This window comes from Bombina bombina, chromosome 2 (assembly GCF_027579735.1).
Source record: "Bombina bombina isolate aBomBom1 chromosome 2, aBomBom1.pri, whole genome shotgun sequence".
Lineage (NCBI taxonomy): Eukaryota > Metazoa > Chordata > Amphibia > Anura > Bombinatoridae > Bombina > Bombina bombina.
Window position 1 is genome coordinate 310,667,028 of NC_069500.1, and position 22,223 is coordinate 310,689,250.

General features: G+C 38.4%; 1 protein-coding gene across 2 annotated transcripts in view; it reads left to right on the forward strand.

Moving 5' to 3' along the window:
- SLC12A2 (solute carrier family 12 member 2) overlaps nucleotides 1-22,223 on the forward strand; it is a 368,917-nt gene that overhangs the window by 110,939 nt on the left and 235,755 nt on the right. For both annotated transcript variants that reach the window (XM_053701642.1, XM_053701641.1), the window contains one exon: nucleotides 10,733-10,872. In XM_053701642.1, the coding sequence (XP_053557617.1) occupies nucleotides 10,733-10,872 (140 nt within the window). The remainder of the gene's footprint in view (nucleotides 1-10,732; nucleotides 10,873-22,223) is intronic.

Here is a 22,223-nt window from a genome sequence, read left to right on the forward strand (position 1 = left end):
GGTGCAAGGATTACACGAAGATATCTCAATTAATATCTTTAAAACCGATTGTTCGACACTCTCTAACATGGTGGACAGATCACCATCATTTAATTCAGGGGGCTTCTTTTGTGCTTCCGACCTGGACTGTAATTTCAACAGATGCAAGTCTCACAGGTTGGGGAGCTGTGTGGGGATCTCTGACGGCACAAGGAGTTTGGGAATCTCAGGAGGTGAGATTACCGATCAATATTTTGGAACTCCGTGCAATTTTCAGAGCTCTTCAGTTTTGGCCTCTTCTGAAGAGAGAATCGTTCATTTGTTTTCAGACAGACAATGTCACAACTGTGGCATACATCAATCATCAAGGAGGGACTCACAGTCCTCTGGCTATGAAAGAAGTATCTCGAATTTTGGTTTGGGCGGAATCCAGCTCCTGTCTAATCTCTGCGGTTCATATCCCAGGTGTAGACAATTGGGAAGCGGATTATCTCAGTCGCCAAACGTTGCATCCGGGCGAATGGTCTTTTCACCCAGAGGTATTTCTTCAGATTGTTCAAATGTGGGAACTTCCAGAAATAGATCTGATGGCGTCCCATCTAAACAAGAAACTTCCCAGGTATCTGTCCAGATCCCGGGATCCTCAGGCGGAGGCAGTGGATGCATTATCACTTCCTTGGAAGTATCATCCTGCCTATATCTTTCCGCCTCTAGTTCTTCTTCCAAGAGTAATCTCCAAGATTCTGAAGGAATGCTCGTTTGTTCTGCTGGTAGCTCCGGCATGGCCTCACAGGTTTTGGTATGCGGATCTTGTCCGGATGGCCTCTTGCCAACCGTGGACTCTTCCGTTAAGACCAGACCTTCTGTCACAAGGTCCTTTTTTCCATCAGGATCTGAAATCCTTAAATTTAAAGGTATGGAGATTGAACGCTTGATTCTTGGTCAAAGAGGTTTCTCTGACTCTGTGATTAATACTATGTTACAGGCTCGTAAATCTGTATCTCGAGAGATATATTATAGAGTCTGGAAGACTTATATTTCTTGGTGTCTTTCTCATCATTTTTCCTGGCATTCTTTTAGAATACCGAGAATTTTACAGTTCCTTCAGGATGGTTTAGATAAGGGTTTGTCCGCAAGTTCTTTGAAAGGACAAATCTCTGCTCTTTCTGTTCTTTTTCACAGAAAGATTGCTATTCTTCCTGATATTCATTGTTTTGTACAAGCTTTGGTTCGTATAAAACCTGTCATTAAGTCAATTTCTCCTCCTTGGAGTTTGAATCTGGTTCTGGGAGCTCTTCAAGCTCCTTCGTTTGAACCTATGCATTCATTGGACATTAAATTACTTTCTTGGAAAGTTTTGTTCCTTTTGGCCATCTCTTCTGCCAGAAGAGTTTCTGAATTATCTGCTCTTTCTTGTGAGTCTCCTTTTCTGATTTTTCATCAGGATAAGGCGGTGTTGCGAACTTCTTTTGAATTTTTACCTAAAGTTGTGAATTCCAACAACATTAGTAGAGAAATTGTGGTTCCTTCATTATGTCCTAATCCTAAGAATTCTAAGGAGAAATCGTTGCATTCTTTGGATGTTGTTAGAGCTTTGAAATATTATGTTGAAGCTACGAAATCTTTTCGTAAGACTTCTAGTCTATTTGTTATCTTTTCCGGTTCTAGAAAAGGCCAGAAAGCTTCTGCCATTTCTTTGGCATCTTGGTTGAAATCTTTAATTCATCTTGCCTATGTTGAGTCGGGTAAAACTCCGCCTCAGAGAATTACAGCTCATTCTACTAGGTCAGTTTCTACTTCCTGGGCGTTTAGGAATGAAGCTTCGGTTGACCAGATCTGCAAAGCAGCAACTTGGTCCTCTTTGCATACTTTTACTAAATTCTACCATTTTTGATGTATTTTCTTCTTCTGAAGCAGTTTTTGGTAGAAAAGTACTTCAGGCAGCGGTTTCAGTTTGAATCTTCTGCTTATGTTTTTCGTTAAACTTTATTTTGGGTGTGGATTTTTTTCAGCAGGAATTGGCTGTCTTTATTTTATCCCTCCCTCTCTAGTGACTCTTGTGTGGAAAGATCCACATCTTGGGTAGTCATTATCCCATACGTCACTAGCTCATGGACTCTTGCTAATTACATGAAAGAAAACATAATTTATGTAAGAACTTACCTGATAAATTCATTTCTTTCATATTAGCAAGAGTCCATGAGGCCCGCCCTTTTTTGTGGTGGTTATGATTTTGTATAAAGCACAATTATTCCAATTCCTTATTTTATATGCTTTCGCACTTTTTTATCACCCCACTTCTTGGCTATTCGTTAAACTGAATTGTGGGTGTGGTGAGGGGTGTATTTATAGGCATTTTGAGGTTTGGGAAACTTTGCCCCTCCTGGTAGGAATGTATATCCCATACGTCACTAGCTCATGGACTCTTGCTAATATGAAAGAAATGAATTTATCAGGTAAGTTCTTACATAAATTATGTTATATATATATATATATATATATATATATATATATATATATATATATATATATATATATATATATATATATATATATATATATATATATACATATATATATATATATATATATATATATATATATATATATATATATATATATATATACACACACACTTTTGCTATACTAGGTCACAGTGCGGCTCCTTTATGCCTTGATAGGATCAAGGGTTAATATCCTTAAGGGAGATTATTTAAACTGCTAGGGGTTATTTATAACTGCTTTAATGTGAGAGTTTTTTTGGGCTCACAGACTGCTTTTTGCTTGGAACACACAGGTTTCACTTATGTTTTTGAAGTGTTGCACAGCTCATAATAGCTTAGCGCCTTTTTCATAGCAGGAGAAGTTCTGTCCTACGCACCACGTGACCGGGTGCAATCTTTTAATTTACCTACGATCCTGCTGCAGACATCACTCCTAAGCAGAGGGTTTTCACTGTTAGCTGTCTGGGTCTAGGTGGTGGTAAGTGCCCCAGTTATTGGGATTATAAAGGTGCCGTGTTTTTTTTTTTTTTAGTAAGTGTTTCTTTTTTGTCTGTCCTTCTAATGTAGTATCAGAGTTCTCCATAGCTAACATATATCCACAGAAGGTTCCGCTCCTTCTGTACTAATTAATAATTCCTGTATAAATTTTGAGGAGGCCGTGGTTTGCTCGCCTGCTCATTTTTGTTCTATTTGCCTAAGCACTGTTCTAAAGTCTAAGAAGGGAGACACGCCTGCTAATACTCATAGCGCTATTAGCTCCTCTGAGCCGTCTACCTCTCAGGAATCTGTGTCCTGAGAGATAACTACCCTTTCTACACTACCCACTCCACATGCAGTTCCCCTCGGCTCATCTAATCCTCCATCTGGAGTTTTTTTTTTTTCCCTGCAGACTTTACCGCACAGTTACAATCTGCGGTGTCTGCAGCCCTAAGTGCCTTACCTCCCTCTAGCAAATGTAAGAGAGAGGTTAAACATAGTTCTCCTATTTGTCTGATTTAGCTACTATGTCCCAGCTATTCGAGGATGAGTTAACCTCTGTAGCTTTAAAGGGTGAACTTTCTGAGTCGGAGACTTCAGTGTCTAAACCTCCTTCAGTGGAGGAACCCTCCTTTAGATTTAAAATGGAGCATCTGTGTTTATTAAAGGAGGTTCTGTCTACGCTAGAGGTTCCAGAGGCTACTCTCCCTGAGGAACCTAAGTTCCCTAAATTAGACAGGGTTTATGAAGACAGGAAGGTCCCTCTGACTTTTCCTGTGCCAGTTAAGATGGCGAACATTATTAGTAACTAAAAGGAAAGAATAGGAACTTCTTTTCCCCCCTCGTCTACTTTTAAAAAAATTATTCCTGGTCCCTGACTCTCAATTGGATTTGTGGGGCTTCATCCCTAAGGTAGATGGCGCGATTTCTATGCTGGCTAAGCATACTACTATCCCCCTGGAGGATAGTTCTTCTTTTAGAGAGCCTATGGATAAAAGCATGGAAACCTTTCTGAGGAAGATGTTTCAACATACAGGGTTTTTATTTCAACCGGTGGCAGCTGGAGCAGCTACTTACTGGTACGACACTCTGTCTGAGCTCATTGAGGTAGAAACTCCCCTTGAGGATATTCAGGAGAGCATTAAAGCTCTGAGAATTGCTAACTCCATCTGTGATGCAAATAAAAGATTATTCGCCTAAATGCAAAGGCTTCTGGCTTTGCGTTCCTAGCCCACCGGGCTCTCTGGTTGAAGTCTTGGTCCGCGGATATGACTTCTAAATCCAGACTCCTTTCACTTCCATTAAAGGGGAAGATTTTATTTGGTCCAGGGCTGGACTCTATTATTTCTATGGTTACCGGAGGGAAGGGTGCCTTTCTACTAGGGTTACTAGGGATACCAAGTATTTGCATGAGTACTTGTAGTCGAGTGGGGGCAGGGCCGCCACTAGAAATTTTGGGGCCCCTGACTTAACCATTGATCAGGGCCCCCCCTTTGACATTTTTTTAATTTTTGACCAGGTGACTAAAACGTATATGCACTTTATTCTTAAGTGTCTATTTAAACTTGGAAATGTTGTAAAGGTAGTAACATACAGACACACTCATACACTGAAACACACACACACTCACACATAAGGATTCACATATAGACACTCTAGCAGACACGCAAAGAAACACACAAACACACTCAGACACTGACACCCAAACAGACACTCAGCACTTGATTACATTGACCTGACAAGTAATGAGGTAGACTACAGTTTTGTAAAAAAAGAGATTTAGAAAACAAAATATGGAGTTCTGATTATTTTTTTGTAAAGGAAGATGCCAACTAAATGAAGACAACAGCATGCAGTGGCTGAAAGGAAGGGCCCCAAACTGCCTAAACAATAATTTAAAGGTTAAATGGTGGATTGGTGAATTCTGTTAATTTCTCATTAGTCTCAAAGTCTGTAGAAAGATGTGAATAATCAGTAGTAAGGTCAAGGTCAAAATGTCCTAAAAAGGAACAGACAATAGACATACACACACACACACAAACTCAAACTTGCACATACACCCAAGGAAACACTGACAGAGACAGCCTCAGAAAACACATAAAGACATATACACACACACACAGAGAGACACCCACAGAAAACACACAAAGACAACCACATAAAACACAGAAAGACATACTTACACACACTCTCACTGAGACATCCACAGAAAACACACAAAGACATACACACACACACCCTCACAAAGACACCCACAGAAAACACACACCCTCACAGAGACGTCCACAGAAAACAGACATATACACCCACCCTCACAGAGGCATCCAGAGAAAATACACAAAGGCAAACATACACACACTCGCAGAGACACCCATAGAAAAAGCTCAAAGGCATATGCACACACCCTTACAGACATCCACAGAAAATGCCCAAAGACATACACACCCACTCTCACAGAGAGACCCACAGAAAAAAAATACATACACACTCATAGAGACACAAACCAAAGCACAAAGACATAAACACAGACACCCACAGAAACACTCACAGGAGGAAACATTTATGCACCTTGCATCCCCTAAATCAACAGTTTGTGACATGCATGATACACAAATTGCAGAAATTAAGAGAACACTTTTTAAAGAATCATATTTGTAAATGTGTAAACAAAAATAATTCTGTGAATTCAAAATTGTACATTAATGATCTGGGTAGATGGCTAGATGAAGAAAAGTACTTTTAAAAGGTTGACATATGTTTGTTTGTTTTTTCCCCAACCAAGAGCACCACTTCAAATATAGTGTACAAATGTTCCCATCTGTCAGCTGTACTTACATATGTATTTTGAAAATGCTGTACTCTATATGGTCTTGGTGGAGCCATAAGCTGTGGTACTCATACCATTAGATCTGGTTAAATGCAGGATTTAGGCTTGTTGGTATGTATTTCAAAATTAAGTCAGCTGTAGTGTAAACTGGACAGTTTTAAGTTAACCTGTCTCATTTCAAACACTGAGCAATCTTAGTCTGAGAGTAACATTTTATGCAGATGTAAAAATCTTAGATAAAATGCCTCCTTGCATCTGGAAAGTCCTTGCATAAAGGGGCAGTAAACTGGAATGTAATGAAAATATATATAGTAATAAAAAAAAATATCTGCCAAAAGGGCACCTACCATTTGTGTATTGAGGAGGAAAAATTTCTACTTGGCTTTAAATATAGAATTTCTACAGCATTGTCAAATCATAAATACACTGCTACATATTGCTAAAAAATGTGTTTTTATGGACCCCTGGCCCCACCATACAACTACTACCACACTGAAGTTACAATCCGAAATTGCACAAAGAAATAAAAAACATTTGCTAAGTAAGTCCTACCTCCTCTGCAAATGAAAGTGATCTGCTGTCTGACTCAGGCACACACTGTACAAACAAAGTGCCTTGTCTGTCTCACACTGTGCATAGTTGTTTAGTGCACACTCAAAAATCCTCTCAAATACTAATATTTAACTCCTTGTTATAACATTTCCCATGCTCAATTAGTACTGTAGTACCCACTGGTGGCTGCCAAAATTAAAAATATTTTTTTTTTTTTTTTTTAAAGTTCTTGCCTCATGTGGCCCGCCTGGCCCGTTGGGCCCCTGACAGGAGTCACCCCTGTCACCCCCTGATGGCGGCCCTGAGTGGGGGATGCCGGAGATGGATCTCATGGCATCCTGCCTCAATACTAAGCTACCCATGTACGGATCGAGGTCGAGAGATGCCCTATCAGTACCATGGAGGTTGACGCATATATTTTTTTCCCTCGATTACCTCTTCTCCCTGGTGTGGTGACTCGCATCAAGCAGGAGCGAGCATCAGTGATTCGGATTGCTCCATCATGGCTGCGAAGGACATGGCTTGCGGATCTGGTGGGGTATGTCATCTCAGTGGAGGCTACCTTGTCGCAGAGATCTGCTGATACAGGGTACCTTCATACATTAAAATCTAGATTCTCTGAGGCTGACTGCGTGGAGATTGAACGCGTAGTCTTAGCCAAGAGAGGGTTTTCTGAGAGTGTTATCGACACTCTGATTCAAGCTCGTAAGCTAGTTACTCGTCGTATCTACCATAAAGTGTGGAGGACTTACTTGTAATGGTGTGAAGAGCGTGGCTTTTCCTGCAATAAGTTTGTCAGATTTTATCTTTTCTCCAGGATGGACTGGAAAATGGTCTGCTACTTCCCTGAAGGGACAGATATCCGCCCTGTCGGTGTTACTGCACAAGAGATTGGCTGAGCTTCCGGATGTGCAGTCCTTTGTTAAGCCTCTGACTAGGATCAGACCTGTGTTTAGAGCTGGGGCTCCACCTTGGAGCCTCAATCTTGTTCTTCGTGTTTTGCAGCAGGCTCTGTTTGAGCCTATGCATACTGTTGATATTAAATTGTTATCTTGGAAGGTTCTTTTTTGTTTTTGTTGGCTATTGCCTCTGGGCGCAGAGTTTCTGAAATTTCTGCTTTGCAATGTGACCCCCATTATCTGGTTTTCCATGCTAATAAGGCAATTTTACGTACTAAATTAGGGTTCCTCCCTAAGGTGGTGTCAGTTTGTAACATTAATCAAGAAATTGTTGTTCCTTCTTTGTGTCCTAATCCTCCTTCAGCGAAGCAATGCTTCATAATCTTGATGTGGTTTGTGCCTTGAAATTCTAACTTCAGCCTACTAAGGAATTCAGACAATCTTCCTCTGTCATCTATACGGGGAACCGCAAGGGGCAGAAGACTACTACGACTACCCTATCTTTCTGGTTGAGGAGTGTCATCTGCTTAGCTTATGAGACAGCGGGATGACAGCCTCCTGAGAGTATTACGGCTCATTCCACTAGAGCAGTGGCTTCCTCCTGGGCTTTTAAGAACGAGGCCTCTATGGATCAGGCGGCTACCTGGTGCTCCTTACACACTTTTTATAAATTTTACAAGTTTGATGTGTTTGCTTTGGCTGAAGCAGCTTTCGGGAGAAAAGTTTTGCAGGCTGTGGTGCCCTCAGAATAGGGTCCGCCTTTTTTTTTTTTTTTTGTTCCCTCCCGTTATTCTTTCAGTGAACTCTGGAGCTTGGGAATAGTTTTCCCAACAGTAAGGAATGAAGTCCCTGCCTTATGGAAGGAAAACATAATTTATGCTTACCAGATAAATTACTTTCCTTACTGGCAGGGAGAGACCACGACACCGCCCGTAATTTATTTTTTGGGCGGCTCCCTTTTTTATATTTCTTTTGGCACCTATATACTTTATGTTTCTCCTACTTTTCCTTCTTCCCTCGGCAGAATGACTGGGGGATAGGGGAAGTGGGAGGGATATTTAAGCCTTTGGCTGGGGTGTATTTGCCTTCTTCTATTGGCCAGGTGTAGTATTTCCCAACAGTAAGGAAAGAAGTTGTGGACTCTCCCTGCCAGGAAGGAAAGGAATTTATCTGGTTATCTTAAATTATGTGTTTTTACTTTCTGAAGTTTTTAAATCTTAAAATGAAGTTTACTTATATTCACTATCAATAAAGGATTAATCATGAGTTATTTTGGTGGTTTTACACAACAATTTAGAGTGGGGCAGGTCTTTAACAGACTCTCAATGGCCTAGCGTGATCAAACTGAAGCACCTAGGGAAGAGGAATAACTCTGCAGAATCATTGTCAGAGACCAATAAATACCAGATGAATATATGTTGCAGGTAAATGTATTGGATTTCAGAGCAATTGTTCTAGATACAGCATTGTAAGCTCTCTTGAGACAATGGGGCCAATTTTATCATTGGTCTGTCCGTTGTGATCCGCTCAGCGGATCGATGAATGGTGAACTGCTTGTGCAATGCCGCCCCCTGCAGATTCACGGCCAATCGACTGCTAGCAGTGGGTGTCAATCAGCCCGATCGTATAGGATTGATACATACATACATACATACATACATACATACATAGTCATACACAGTTTCACCATATTGTGGGATTTTTTTCTCCTGACTTTTGTTTTGTTTTTATTTCCTCTTATCTTTTAAGTATTTGGACAGGTGAAAACAGAAGCAGCGTTGATTCTGTCATATTGGTCAAAATCTTTTGATAATTCAAACAATATTTTAGATAAATGCCATTGTATAACACATCCAAAAACCATTAGATTGACACATTATACATGTTACTATACTTTGAAAATGTCTGCAAGGTAAGAAGATGGATTTATGTGGTTTAAACCATTAGTTTTCTGAAAGTTTATGCCAGTGGAGGTGCATTTTGCTCTTTCTAAGAATATCAAACCTCAAAGTTGTTGTTTTTCCTATTAGAACTGGTCATAAATTTTCCAACACACCCTTAACCGATTTGAGTTTGTTCTGCTATCCTTCTGGCCTGCAAGCTCAAGAAGATATTAAGGCAAGGGCTCATTCTTCTTGAAATGTGGCTTCATCCCAGGACATGATTAGTGATGCTTTTGTATGGGTTGCTTTGGAACTAAACTGACTGAATATCATATGATTTCATAAATGAGAGAATAAGAGTTATTAATACTTACTCAATGATCTACAAAGACCAATACAGAGACAATTTTTATGTGCATGAAGGTTGCTTTTTTCCCTAGAGTTGAGTTTGTTGAACTTAATTTCTCCTCTCTTTAAAAGGACATAAACCCAAATTTTTATTTCACGATTCAGATAGAATATACAGTTTTAAATAACTTTATAATTTACTTCTATTGTCACATTTTCTTTGTTTTCTTGTTATTTGTCGAAAAGCAGGAAGATAAGTTCAGTATTGTGCACATGTCTGCAGCACTATATGGCAGCAGTTTTTCCACAATGTTATATGTTGGCAAGAGCACTAGACCGCAGCACTGTTTCCTGTCAAGTAGTGCTCCAGACAGGGCACGCTACCAATCTAGATATCTCTTCAACAAGGAACAACTTGAGAATGAAGCTAATTTGATATGGAATTAAATTGGAATTTTTTTTAAAAAAAAAACTGTATTCTCTATATAAATCACGAAAGAAAAATTTTGGGTTTCATGTCCCTTTAAATATGCGTTGGCATTGTTATGCATGAGCTAAATTCTATGGGTGTTTATAAAGGGAAACTGGTCCTTAAGACTTTGGTTTTAAGATATAGATTTCCTACAAGTGGTGCTAGACTTAATGCTAACTAGAACAGATCATTGTGGGGTAAAAAAAGTAAGCAAAAGAGCTTGCCCTAAAAAATGTAAGTATTGCATTTGATTCCCGTTTCCTGTATACTGTATCTTGCATATGCAAAAAAGATTAGAGTCCCCTATTCCAGGGATAATGGCCAGAATCTGACCACTCTTTTTAGGTTCCCTACATTCTTAGCCCTGTCCATACCAGGGTGGACAGGGCTTAGATCTAGTGTTCCGATTTCCTCCTTTATTTGTGCTTTTTCTGCTATAAAGTGAGACCCCATGGGTGTTGTGACGGTTCTATTTAATTATGGTACATGCTAGATGCTGCATCTGGACTTTTGGTTTGCTGGGTCTCCTGTCTACCACGGTCTGCTGGTTATGAAGACTCTCTTCCAATTTGGCATCATTCTAGTTTTTCAAATCATAATATAATAATCCGTCACACTTTTTGGTTTGCTGCATAATGTTACTATTATTCTTTGTCTAAACTGTCTGGCTTTATAAGTTCTATATATGTTTAAAGATAGTTACAGGTGTGATTGTATCTTATTTCTTGCTTGTTTTATTTTTAAGTTTCTCTTTTATACTATTTTTGTTTTAATTATTTTTTATTTTTTAGGTGGTGCGTACTATTTAATATCGCGAAGTTTGGGTCCAGAATTTGGAGGTGCTATTGGGCTTATTTTTGCATTTGCCAATGCAGTAGCTGTTGCCATGTATGTAGTAGGCTTTTCTGAGACGGTTGTGGAGCTACTTAGGGTAAATATAACTATTCATTTAATAATGAAGTACATTTTTGTCAAATGCAGTTAATTATAACACAACATTATGAATTCTTTGCAAACCCAATATTTTTACCAAACCCCAAGATGACGTCTGAAAGATTTCCATGGCTTTTGATGACCCTACTTTAGTTGCTGTGTGTTTATTAAAGTTTTCTGAAATCTTAAGCTTTCAGAGCTAATTGAAAAGGGCATCTTTGAGATATCTTCAGTCACCAGTGTAGCTTTACACCCGGATCGCCCCTCTGTTCAGTGGTGCTACACATGGTTGTGTTTTTTTTTTTTTTTCTTTTTAATTTTTAAACTTGTATTACCAATTGGTTGAAGACCAGAAAATCTGGGATGGATTGGATTTCAAGTTTCTGTAAATCTATTGTTAGATGATAACTCTAAGAAGCCCTTTAATTTAAACACAGTACAGTGTATTAAATAAGAATGACTTGCCCTTTAATTATGTTTTCAAATTAACATTTATAATATTGGCAAGAAGTAACAAAAATAAGTTTATTAATAAAGCGACCTTAAATGGACATTTTTTTTTTCTTTAGTGACTCTTTAAAATAAACTTTGTACTTCTATTATCAAATTTACTTTGTTCTCATGGTATTCTTTGTTGACCTGGAGCACTATATAGCATCAGTTTTTTTGCAAAAATCCTTATGAGCGCTAGATTACAGCAGTGTTTGCACAATGTATAACATAATGACTGCCATATCATGCTTATGTGTACGCTATACTTTTTTAACAAAAGATATCAAGAAAATGAAGCAAACTAGGTAATAGAGGTAAATTGGAAAGTGCATGCTCTTTCTAAATTTATGAAAGAAAAAAAAAAAATGTTCATGTCCATTTAAGACTGCTGCTTCTTAACTATTGGTTACACGTTTCTTTATGTATTGCAAAGGCTCAAAAGCTGCCTCCACAGATTGATACATTTAGCCCATAGTTAGTCATCTCCAGAGCAGCATTTCATTACTGTTCATCTGGTGAGCAAAAGATCAGAATCATGTGTGCAGCCACCAATCACAGCTAGCTCCCAGTAGTGTATTGCTGCTCCTAAATCTACCTAGGTATGCTTTGCAACAAAGATTAATAAGAGAAAAAATGGGTTTAATAATAGAAGTAAATTTAAACGTCTCTTAAAAGAAAATTTAAAAAGTACATTGTATAAGCATAGTATTGAGGTTAACCTTTACCTCCCTCTAGTTATGGGTGCTGCATGTTTAAATCTAGCTTTTACTACATTACTGTGCTGACATAGGTTTGTGCATGTACAGCAATTCTCCTTCAGATACCTGCAGTGATACCTAGGTTCCAAAATAACTGCACCCATAACTAGGAGGTGCATGAAATGTATTTATTTTTTAATGCATACTCATGAATGTTTAGTTTTGAATTTCACGTCTGTTTAAAGGGACAGTATACACCCAATTTTCATATAACTGCATGTAATACACTACTATAAAGAAGAATATGCACAGATATTGATTTAAAAATCCAGTATTAAACCTTTGAAAAACTTACTTAGAAGCTCCCAATTTAGCACTCTTGATGAGGCAGCGCTGGGGCACATACTGAAATGGACTAAGAAAGCAGGAATAGCAGATACCCCCTCCCACCTGCATATGAAAAGTCCCATTATACAATGTCAGTATATTTATGAAAATCTTAGCAGTGCTATCCAAATAATATATATAAGTTTATGGCAGGGTTATAAACACAATACAAAGAAATAGAAACCCTTATCAACCATGCACCTACTAGACCATACAATTAATATAAATATCTGAATTCTTTTATTTAGTTAATATCCATAAACATATTGAACTATATTTGCAATAAAAGGAAACTAAATAAAAGTTTATATGCGTTAGAACCAACTCTTAAGATATGCTATTCTTCTTACAAAACCCAGAACAATATACCTTCACAATTCAGCCTTATTTATTTAACACAATGGGACTAAAAACCTTTAACATCCAAGCAATACAATTCTAAACAGTGTTTATAAAACAATAGGATAAAATATATATTCTGCTATTTAACTGCAATTTATCCTAATACAAAATTAACCGACAATATCAGAACTTGTATAGATGAGTTACTTAGCCAATTCAGACACAGATTTGAACAATACCTAGGCTTATAACTACCAATTTAAAATACAATATACTTCACCAATTTTGAACCAATTCGTAGCGGTCTTTAGGTCATCTCATTTGAAAGAAGGTTTTTGCACAAATCAAGGATAAGTTTTAAGCTCCTTGCTGAAGTGAACTTTTTTTTTTTTCAGGTATATCGCAGCCAAAATCAGATCACTAATTTTCAACAAGTTACAGACAACTCTCCCTTGTGCATTCAACACTCCCATTATATAATCATTGATGACATCATGTGGGTGGCACTACGGGAGCTGACCTTCCCATTGGTTATCTGGGAAGTCTAAATCGGATTGGCCCTTGGAAATTTCATTTTTAACAGCCAGAAAGAACCTTCTGGCTGTAGTTCTCGCAACATAACACCAGGTGGCAGCATACAGTACAACATAGCAATACAATACAGCATTTCTGACATTTTTAAGCAAGTTAATTTTTTTTTTTTTTTTCATAAAATGGTTATTTAATCAGATTACACTCTCTGCATTAATCATATATAACCCCAATTACAGATGGTTAATATTAGGTTATTTTTTTTTTTGATTATTCTGATACCAAATATGTTATATTATTAACATTTTATTATATCAAGGCAATTTAATACTGCTAATTAGTAGCTTAAAATGCATTACAATTTTATCGGTATCCTGGCATTTATATGTGAATAATAGCTTATTTTTAATTCAGTATTGTACTGTATTCCAAGTGAATCCTGTCTATGTACATCTGAAATAAGAAAATAAATGTTAATAATCACTTCTCTTCAGGTCCATAAACATCTATTCATGTTTTTAAACACACAGAGGCTAAGTAAGATCTTTTATGTTTTCAAAACATATAAATATATATACACATATATATATATATACACACATATATATATATATATATATATACACACATACATGCACATTCACTTCTATGTAGATTTGAGATTATCTGTCTGAAAAATATAAACAAAACAGAATTTATTACACATTTTTGACTGATTAAAACAGTTACCTCCCAAGCTTAGCAAATACCCATGTAATAATAATATAGAATTAGACAATTTCCCAAATTTCTATATTTAATACATTCTGGGGCATGTATTTAAACAGAGAGAGAAAAAAAAAAATGTTTATTTGCTGTCTGCTTACGTGACTTCCAGAGTCACATCTTAGCATTTGTCTGTGTTTTCCAAGGCCTTTATTGCTCCACATGGGGTCAATCCATGAGGAGTTGTAAGAGTCTTTAAAACAGCATATTTCCTGTTTAGCCAGCAGTGCAGATGTGTATTTGATTTTATTTGTGTCACCTTCCCCCAAGAGGGGTTTTTGCAGTAAGTCTTCAAATAGAGATTCAGTGAGATAGAACTGTTGTATCACACGTGTCAAATTCCAAAGGGGTCCTTGAACACATTCTTTTCTCACCTCACCAAATGTTCTGAGGTTATAAAATCTGCATATATAGTCAAATGAATAGGGTCACTGAGCTATTTCCTTTAGAAAAGAAATGTTTGTGTTTCAAAAAGGCTCTACTGATCGTCAATCCTGATAGACGTGTATTAGAAGCTGTGTTCAACAAACTCATGTTTAATTAATCCTGAGTTCTCATCTAACATATACAGTGTATAAAATATACATATATATATATATATATATATATGTACACATATGTAATATTCATCATAATATTCATATACTCTGACATAAATCCCCCTTCCAACTTCAAATAGATGTAGGACACATGTATTTGAATTGGCTTAAAGTCAGTGGTATTTGATGAGGATCAACCGTATACCTCATAGACAGTCTCTTATGAAGAAAGTTTGTTATTTTGAGCTTTCATGTTTATCAGTTAGGCATCTTTAAATTACAGTATGTCTTTAGTGCATTTGGGGATATGACACTTCATTCTCCCTCTATGACTTGTAGTTGGGACCTGGGATGACATGCCCGCAGTTGATTTATATGTACCCATTTATCTATGAAACCTTCATTTTTGGGGATCCGTATTTTATAGGCCACTGGAGATATTTTGTCAGTAATGACAAAAGGACCTTTCCATGAGGGAAGAAATTTCTTCTCCCTAACCTGATCTCTTCCAAAGTTATAAAGATAAACTTTATCATTTATTTCATATTCCTTTTTGGATGTTTTGAGATCATAATAGGTTTTAGTGGCAGTTGCGGCTCTTTCTAAATTCCTTTGAGCAAATGCAAAGGCATGTTGCAGGTGTCTCCTTAGGTTTTCCACATATTGATGTGTATTGGCAGCGTTTATCAAATTTTGGTCTGATGTACGGTACAGCAGATGCTGAGGTAGAACCATTCTTCTACCAGTCATCAGCTCAAAAGGTGACATCTTGGTAGCACTACTTGGAGTTGCTCTTAATGCCATTAAGACTAGAGGTAGTTTTATATCCCAGTCTTTACCTGTTTCACTCACAAACTTTTTGAGGATTTTAACAATGGATTGGTTGTAACGCTCTACACCACCACTTGAGGCAGCTCTATAAGCAATATGGAGCTTTCTTTTAACCCCTAGTATTTTCCACATTTTTGTCATCACTTCGCTAGTGAAGTGGGTCCCCCGATCTGATTCGATTCTTTGGGGCAAACCAAATCTGGAAAATACATGGTTGATGAGCAATGCTGCACATGTTTCAGCACTATTGTTAGGTGCACTAATGCACTCTACCCATTTAGTGAACAGGCATGTCACTGTTAACATGTACTTGTTACCTCTTGATGACCTTGTTACCGGACCAATAAAATCAATTTGTATATCTGACCATGGCATTACCATCCCCCTTTTCTGCAATGGCGCTCTATGCGTTGGTGCAGTGGGTTGGAACTGTGGACAGATTAAACACCCTTGACAGTAGGTTTGAACATCTTTCAACATGTGTGGCCAAAAAGCGTAGTCACGCAATATTTCGTACGTGAGTTTGGCACCGCGATGACCAGATGTGGGAGCATCATGGGCATGTTGAAGCATTAGACCTCTGAACTTGGTGGGTACTACCCACTGTTGGATGCCAGTTTTGGAGGTTCTAATTAACAAACCATCCTGTAATTTGAATTGTGATTTAGATTTTATTAAGATTCTCAGATCTTCTTTGCCAATACAATCATCTTTTGAGATGGGGTTGCTTTCAGGATCTTCTATGTGTTTATAGAAGATGCCTACAATGGGGTCTTCTTTTTGACTAGTGATCAGGTCCTCACTAGGAGAATCCTGACTCCATTGTACCAAGTTAGGCTCACTCTGTTGTTTTGCCTGGTTTCTGGTAATGGCTTCTACCTGAATTGCACCCATTAAGTGTTCAATATTAAGGAGTTTTCCAGTTATGGCTCCTTGTTTGGCTAATGAGTCCGCAAGGTCATTGCCTTCCTTATCAGGACCTAAAACTCTGGAATGACCCTTGGTCTTTTTCCAGTGTATGGTTAAATCATTGGATACTACCAGATTATCAATCTCGCAGAACAATTTGCCATGCTTGACTGGTTTGTTATTGCTTTTCTGCATGCCATTTCTTTTCCAAGTTGGCAGGTATTCAACAAAACTGTCACGCACATAATTTGAGTCAGTTATGATCACAAATTCATGAATACCATGTTCAATAGCCATTTCAATGGTTTTGAAAACAGCAGTTAGTTCTGCAACTTGACTGGATCTTGGTCCAATGTTGAAACCTACAGATATATTTGGGAATCCATTTGCCCCAGTTATACCAATGCCAGCGACTAATCTGCGCTCATTATCAATAGTGGCATGGTAAGAACAACCATCAACATATACCCAAGGTAATGTTTGACAATGGTCCTCATTGTACATTTTATATGGGGAAAGCAATTGTTCTTCCAGAAAATCATCTTCTGATAATTCTTCCCCAGGATCTTTATCAGTACAGTCGTGGAGCTCAGCAAGTCCTTGTGCGACTGGATTCTTTTTATTCTGCTTGTAGCGAATTTCTAATGGCCAGCCTTGCAAGGAAAGAGTCCACGCTGTTATGCGGCTATTAGACAAATTCCCATCTCTTATTCTCTCACTTTGCAAATATAGCAAAGGCTGGTGGGCCGTTTCTACAATAATTTTCTCGCCCTGTATATAGCTGCGGAAATTTTGTAGAGCCCATACAGTAGATAAGAGGGCTTTTTCGCAATCGTTAAACTTTATTTCTACTGGGGATAGATTTTTGCTCGCATAAGCAATGGCTTTGTTCAAATTATCATGCTTTTGGTATAACACAGCACTCATGCTTATATCTGTGTAACCTGTCTCTAAGAAGAAAGGTTTACCACCTTCAGGGTACGCTAAGCAAGGTGCTTGAGTGAGTTTTCTCTTCAGCTCTCTGATGGCTGTCTCTTGAGACTCACTCCAGTGCCATTTCACATCCTTCTTTAGAAGAAGTAGTAGTGGTTTAGCTAATTCCGCATAATTATCAATGAATTTGCGAGAATAATTCGTCATACCCAGGAATGATCTCAATTCCTTTAAGTTAGTTGGGTTTTTAGAATTCACTATAGCTTCCACCTTTTTCTTCTGGGGATTTAATCCATCAGAGGTAACTTCATGTCCCAAGAAGTTTACACGAGTGCGGCACCATTGAGCTTTTTGCAGGGATAATTTGACACCTGCCCTTTTAAGTTGGCTGAGGATGTGTTTAAGCTCTGCAATGTGTTTTTCAAAGTCTGTGCTTTTGATTAAAACATCATCAACATAAGATAAGGTCCCCCTTTCCAGTGCGTCAGGCATAGCCTTATGCATGAATACAGCAAATTCATGTCCAGAATTTATGTATCCAAATGGAAGTCTCTGGAATGCATACTGAACCTTTTGGAAGGAGAATGCTAGCTTATATTGGTCCTCTTCATGTACCTTTATGGTCCAATATCCCTGTGCACAATCAATGGCAGTGAATATTTTGGATCCCTGCATTTGTGCTAGGCACTGGTCAATGTATGGTACAGGCCAGCCAGACATGTATACTCGTTTGTTTAGCTGTCTTAAGTCAGCACACAAACGCCATTGTCCATTGGGCTTAAGGACACCTAGAATAGGATTATTATAAGAGCTGTGCACCTGTCTGATAATACCTCTTTCTTCCAAATTCCTTATGATCTCTGCAAGAGAATCATATGAGGCTAAGGGAAGTCTGTATTGTTTGACAAATACAGGTGGCGCATTAGGATCTGTTTGTATTCTTGCAATGTGTAAGTCTGTGGTACCACAGTCATAAGAATCCTTAGCGAAAATATCCTTGTACTCCATCAGGAGTTCTCGCAGCTGTTGGCGTTCATCATCGCTAGAACAGCCATTAGCTAAGGATATTTGCTCTTCGACTATTTGCTGAAATCCTGGAAAGATTTCAGGCTGTCCTATTTCATAGGCTTCTTCCAGTCTAGAGGTGAGATCCCCTTGATTATAATTTACATTGCTCCCATGACTCTGGGTATTGGGGTAATCTTGCTGTTTGATTGGCTGATCAAACACCAGAGAGGCTTCTTCAATTTTACAGATGCCTTCCTCTGAGCTGAAGGGATAAATAGACTGAATATTAAATAGACCCTCTGGCATAGATGCAAAGGATTGTTCTATTAATTGTTCTTCAGTTAGGTATCCTTCAGGTATTAGCCCAATTACATTATTCTGGAATCCAAAAGTGTAATAACTTGATTCCAGTGCATATCCTATGGTAGTTCCCTTGGATAATGTTATATCCTGTGGGGTCATGTTATGCACAATAATATTTATTGGAACAGTTCCAATATTCACCATAGGAGTGTAGGTTACTGAGACACCCAGATTTTGTATTCTATGGGAGAGGCAAATCAGTGTTTCAGAAGTTTTTAATTTCTGACCTCTCTTTACCTGTAAGGGTAAAAGAAATTTATCAGCCCCAGCAGGAATTATGACATCGCTAGATACCTGCATATTCACAGCATATGGCAATTGCTGGTTTGATTTCAGGGCTGCATTTTCATCCTGAAATACTTCAGGGTCCCCCTTTAACCTGCTCCAGAGGCAAGAATTAATCAAATCTATTTGTATGGCATATCTATGTAAGATATCATTGCCAATGTATATTTGATTATGGGGAGTATTTAAAACTAAAAACAGGTGCTTCACTGACTTATTTCCTATAGAGATAGATAATAAGCACTTAGCGGTGATGTTATAGCTTTCAGACCTGTCATCCAGGTTGCTGACACTGTGGTCTTGGGGAGAAAGATATTTAATCACTTTAGGTTCAGCTATCTGCGCTAATAAACCTTCGCTTATATAGCTAGCTTCCTGTTTTAAGTTTATTTTAGCATACTCGGTTTTACCAAGGTCATGCACTTGTATAGGGATAAATAGATCCTCTTTAACTCTCTCAATCCCTGTGAGGTATTGAGTGTGGCCTCCCCCCTTAGGGATTTTATGATCCCCCTTGTGGAGTGATATGGTTAGTACATCGCCATCTAGGGAAATATTCGCTATCTTTCCAGGCGAAATTTTAAAAGTATTACCATCAGAGCCACTAAAAGGAGTCTGATCGTCTATTTGTAGAATAGTGATTTCAGGTGCAGAGTTATTCCTGAAATGAATCTCCACAGCATCTGGTTTCTCTTCCACCACGTGACAGCTATGTCGGGCGTGAGATATACCAGATTTTTCATAATTGATAGGCCGTTTAACTTGCGACCAAATTACATTATTTATGCAATCAATTATGGTGCTTAATCGTTTCAGGAGATCACTACCAATAATTAAACGATCAGTTGGCAGATCCACTATAATGACAGGGTGTCTTATGACCCTGTTCCCCAATTTAAATTTTAACCAGGCAGTACCGTCAACTTTTAGGGAGTCACCCCCAACACCTATTAGAGAACCGTCAAATTCTTTTATTTTAGGTTTGTGGGGTGTTAGCTCATTTAGCTGTGTGTAGTATCTGTGGGATAGGATAGTTGCCTGTGACCCAGTGTCAATTAATCCCCTGATAGGGTTGGAGACTGAATCTTGCAGCTCAACTAGTACATAATATCTTCCTGCAGTTTCTATCATTTCACACATAAAATTTGCATTCTCATACATTTGTGGGCTTCGCCACGTATTACCTGAGTTTGCCATGCTTTCCGATGCAGAAGAAGCTTCATACCTACCTGTTTCCTCTATGACAGGGTCGGCTGGATTCTTTTGTACTGCATCTGTGGAAACAAGGTTAAGAGAGAGCTGCAAAGGAAGAGATTTGTTAACTTTTTCCGGCTGATGTCGCTCATTGTCACAGCTAATTTGTCCGTTTCCGGTCTGTGGGGAGATAACATAATTAGTATCATTGATATTTATTACTACATTTTGTATATCTCTCCCCTCCCCTTCAGGTGATACTGCAGTATTTATGACTGTGCCTGTGGTCCACTGCTGACCACTGGCTGTACCCCTAAAAAAGTATTGTTCGGTTGCTGAGCCGTAGATTTTTGACTCATATTAGCGATTTGTTCACTCAACCGATTTAATTGGGTAAACAGCATATCTACCTGATTGTACAAATTACCTCTACCCCTGGGCCTATCTCTTGGTGCCCCATTGTACTGATTCCTGAACCATTGGGTTCCCTCAGAATCAGGGCCACTATTTCTATTCTGGCGTGGTTGCCCCTGGGGTTCAGCTTGTTCAGCATTAGTACTTTGGGGAGCATTATATACCTGGGGTGTCTGGTTACCCTGAGAATATCTTCGCCGTCTATTGTATCTACCCTTGCGCGGATACCAATTATTCGGTGAGTATTCTCTTTGTGAGTAATTATTCACCTGATTATGTCCCCCACTTTGGTTATAGTCTCCCTGCGCCTCAACCTGTGTAGGGGGAGGGGCAGAATTAAACCTCTGTGGAGATGGCCTGTTTTGACTGGCCACCTCTGCATAAGTTCTCTTGTTAGACTCCAAATTGAGGGGTTTAGGTGACACCCTAGTTTCTGCTACAATTTTGGGTTTTGATTCCTTTTTAACCCCCTGCTCACTGGACTGCTGAATAGAGTATAATTTTGTACTCTCTTTGATCAGCCATTCCAATGAGCAGTCCTCATCAAAATCTCTAGCTAAGTTAATTTTGATGGGTGTAGGCAGTGCTTCAAAAAATAAATTTACAAATTCTGAGCCATCAAATCTGGGATTATCTTCAGCCATACTGTACGCATTTTTCAATACAGAAAGGAATTCGATTGGACTCTGATTCGCACGACACTTTAAACCATATACCGCTATCTTTGCGGCAGTTTTAGTGCGATATTGCCCGAATTCTTTTCTGCATTGTCGTTTTACCCCATTCCAGGAATGAATATTCATATCCTTTAGTGAGGCAAAGAATTTGTGATGCTTACTGTCAAATATCCAAGGTAGAAATTCAATTTTCAATTTCTCACTTGTAACATTCATTATAGCTAACGCATTTTCAAAAGCCTGTAAATGATCAATTACAGATGTTGTTCCCTTATTGGAGAATATAGGTACTGCGCGTTGTACAAAGGTGATTATTTTATGTGAATCATAGACTTTATCAGACTTATTTTGGGATTCTCTGTTAGAGTTTCCCTCCCCTGCATCAGCTGCGCTACAGCTGTCCTCTGGATTTACATCCTGAGGGGATTGTCTATTTGGGAAATCTACTTCTGACCCGTTAGGGGTCATTTGTCTATGTTGTTCTATATATTTTCGTACCTCGTCCCTGACGCGTTCGCTAAAGGAGTTAGCATTATCTGTATTATTCTCATTGCTAATATAGGGGTTTTCATTATGGCGATATGACCTTTTTAAATCGCTTAATTCTCTCTGGCTTTGCGCAAGCTGTTTATTTAAATCTTGTATCTGCGCGATTAAGTCCATATTGTGCTTATCTAAGGTGGCTAGGTTTTGGGCAAATTCATCCATTTTATTTTTGGCTATTTTTAAACCCTCTTCGCGTCTGCGCGAGGAACGAATACTATTTTCTAGCTCCTGTATTTGCAATCGTTTGTCTGTGACACAGAACGACATTTCGTCAATTATGCATATTAAAAGGGGCCAGGATTTTAGTATTAGTTCGTCTCGCTTTTTGGGAGCTTCGCATTGATTAATCATTAATAATTCCTGGAAGAATTCATTCTCTTCATTCCACATATTATTATTAACGGTAATATTTTTAGCCCTAGTTTCAAGCATATC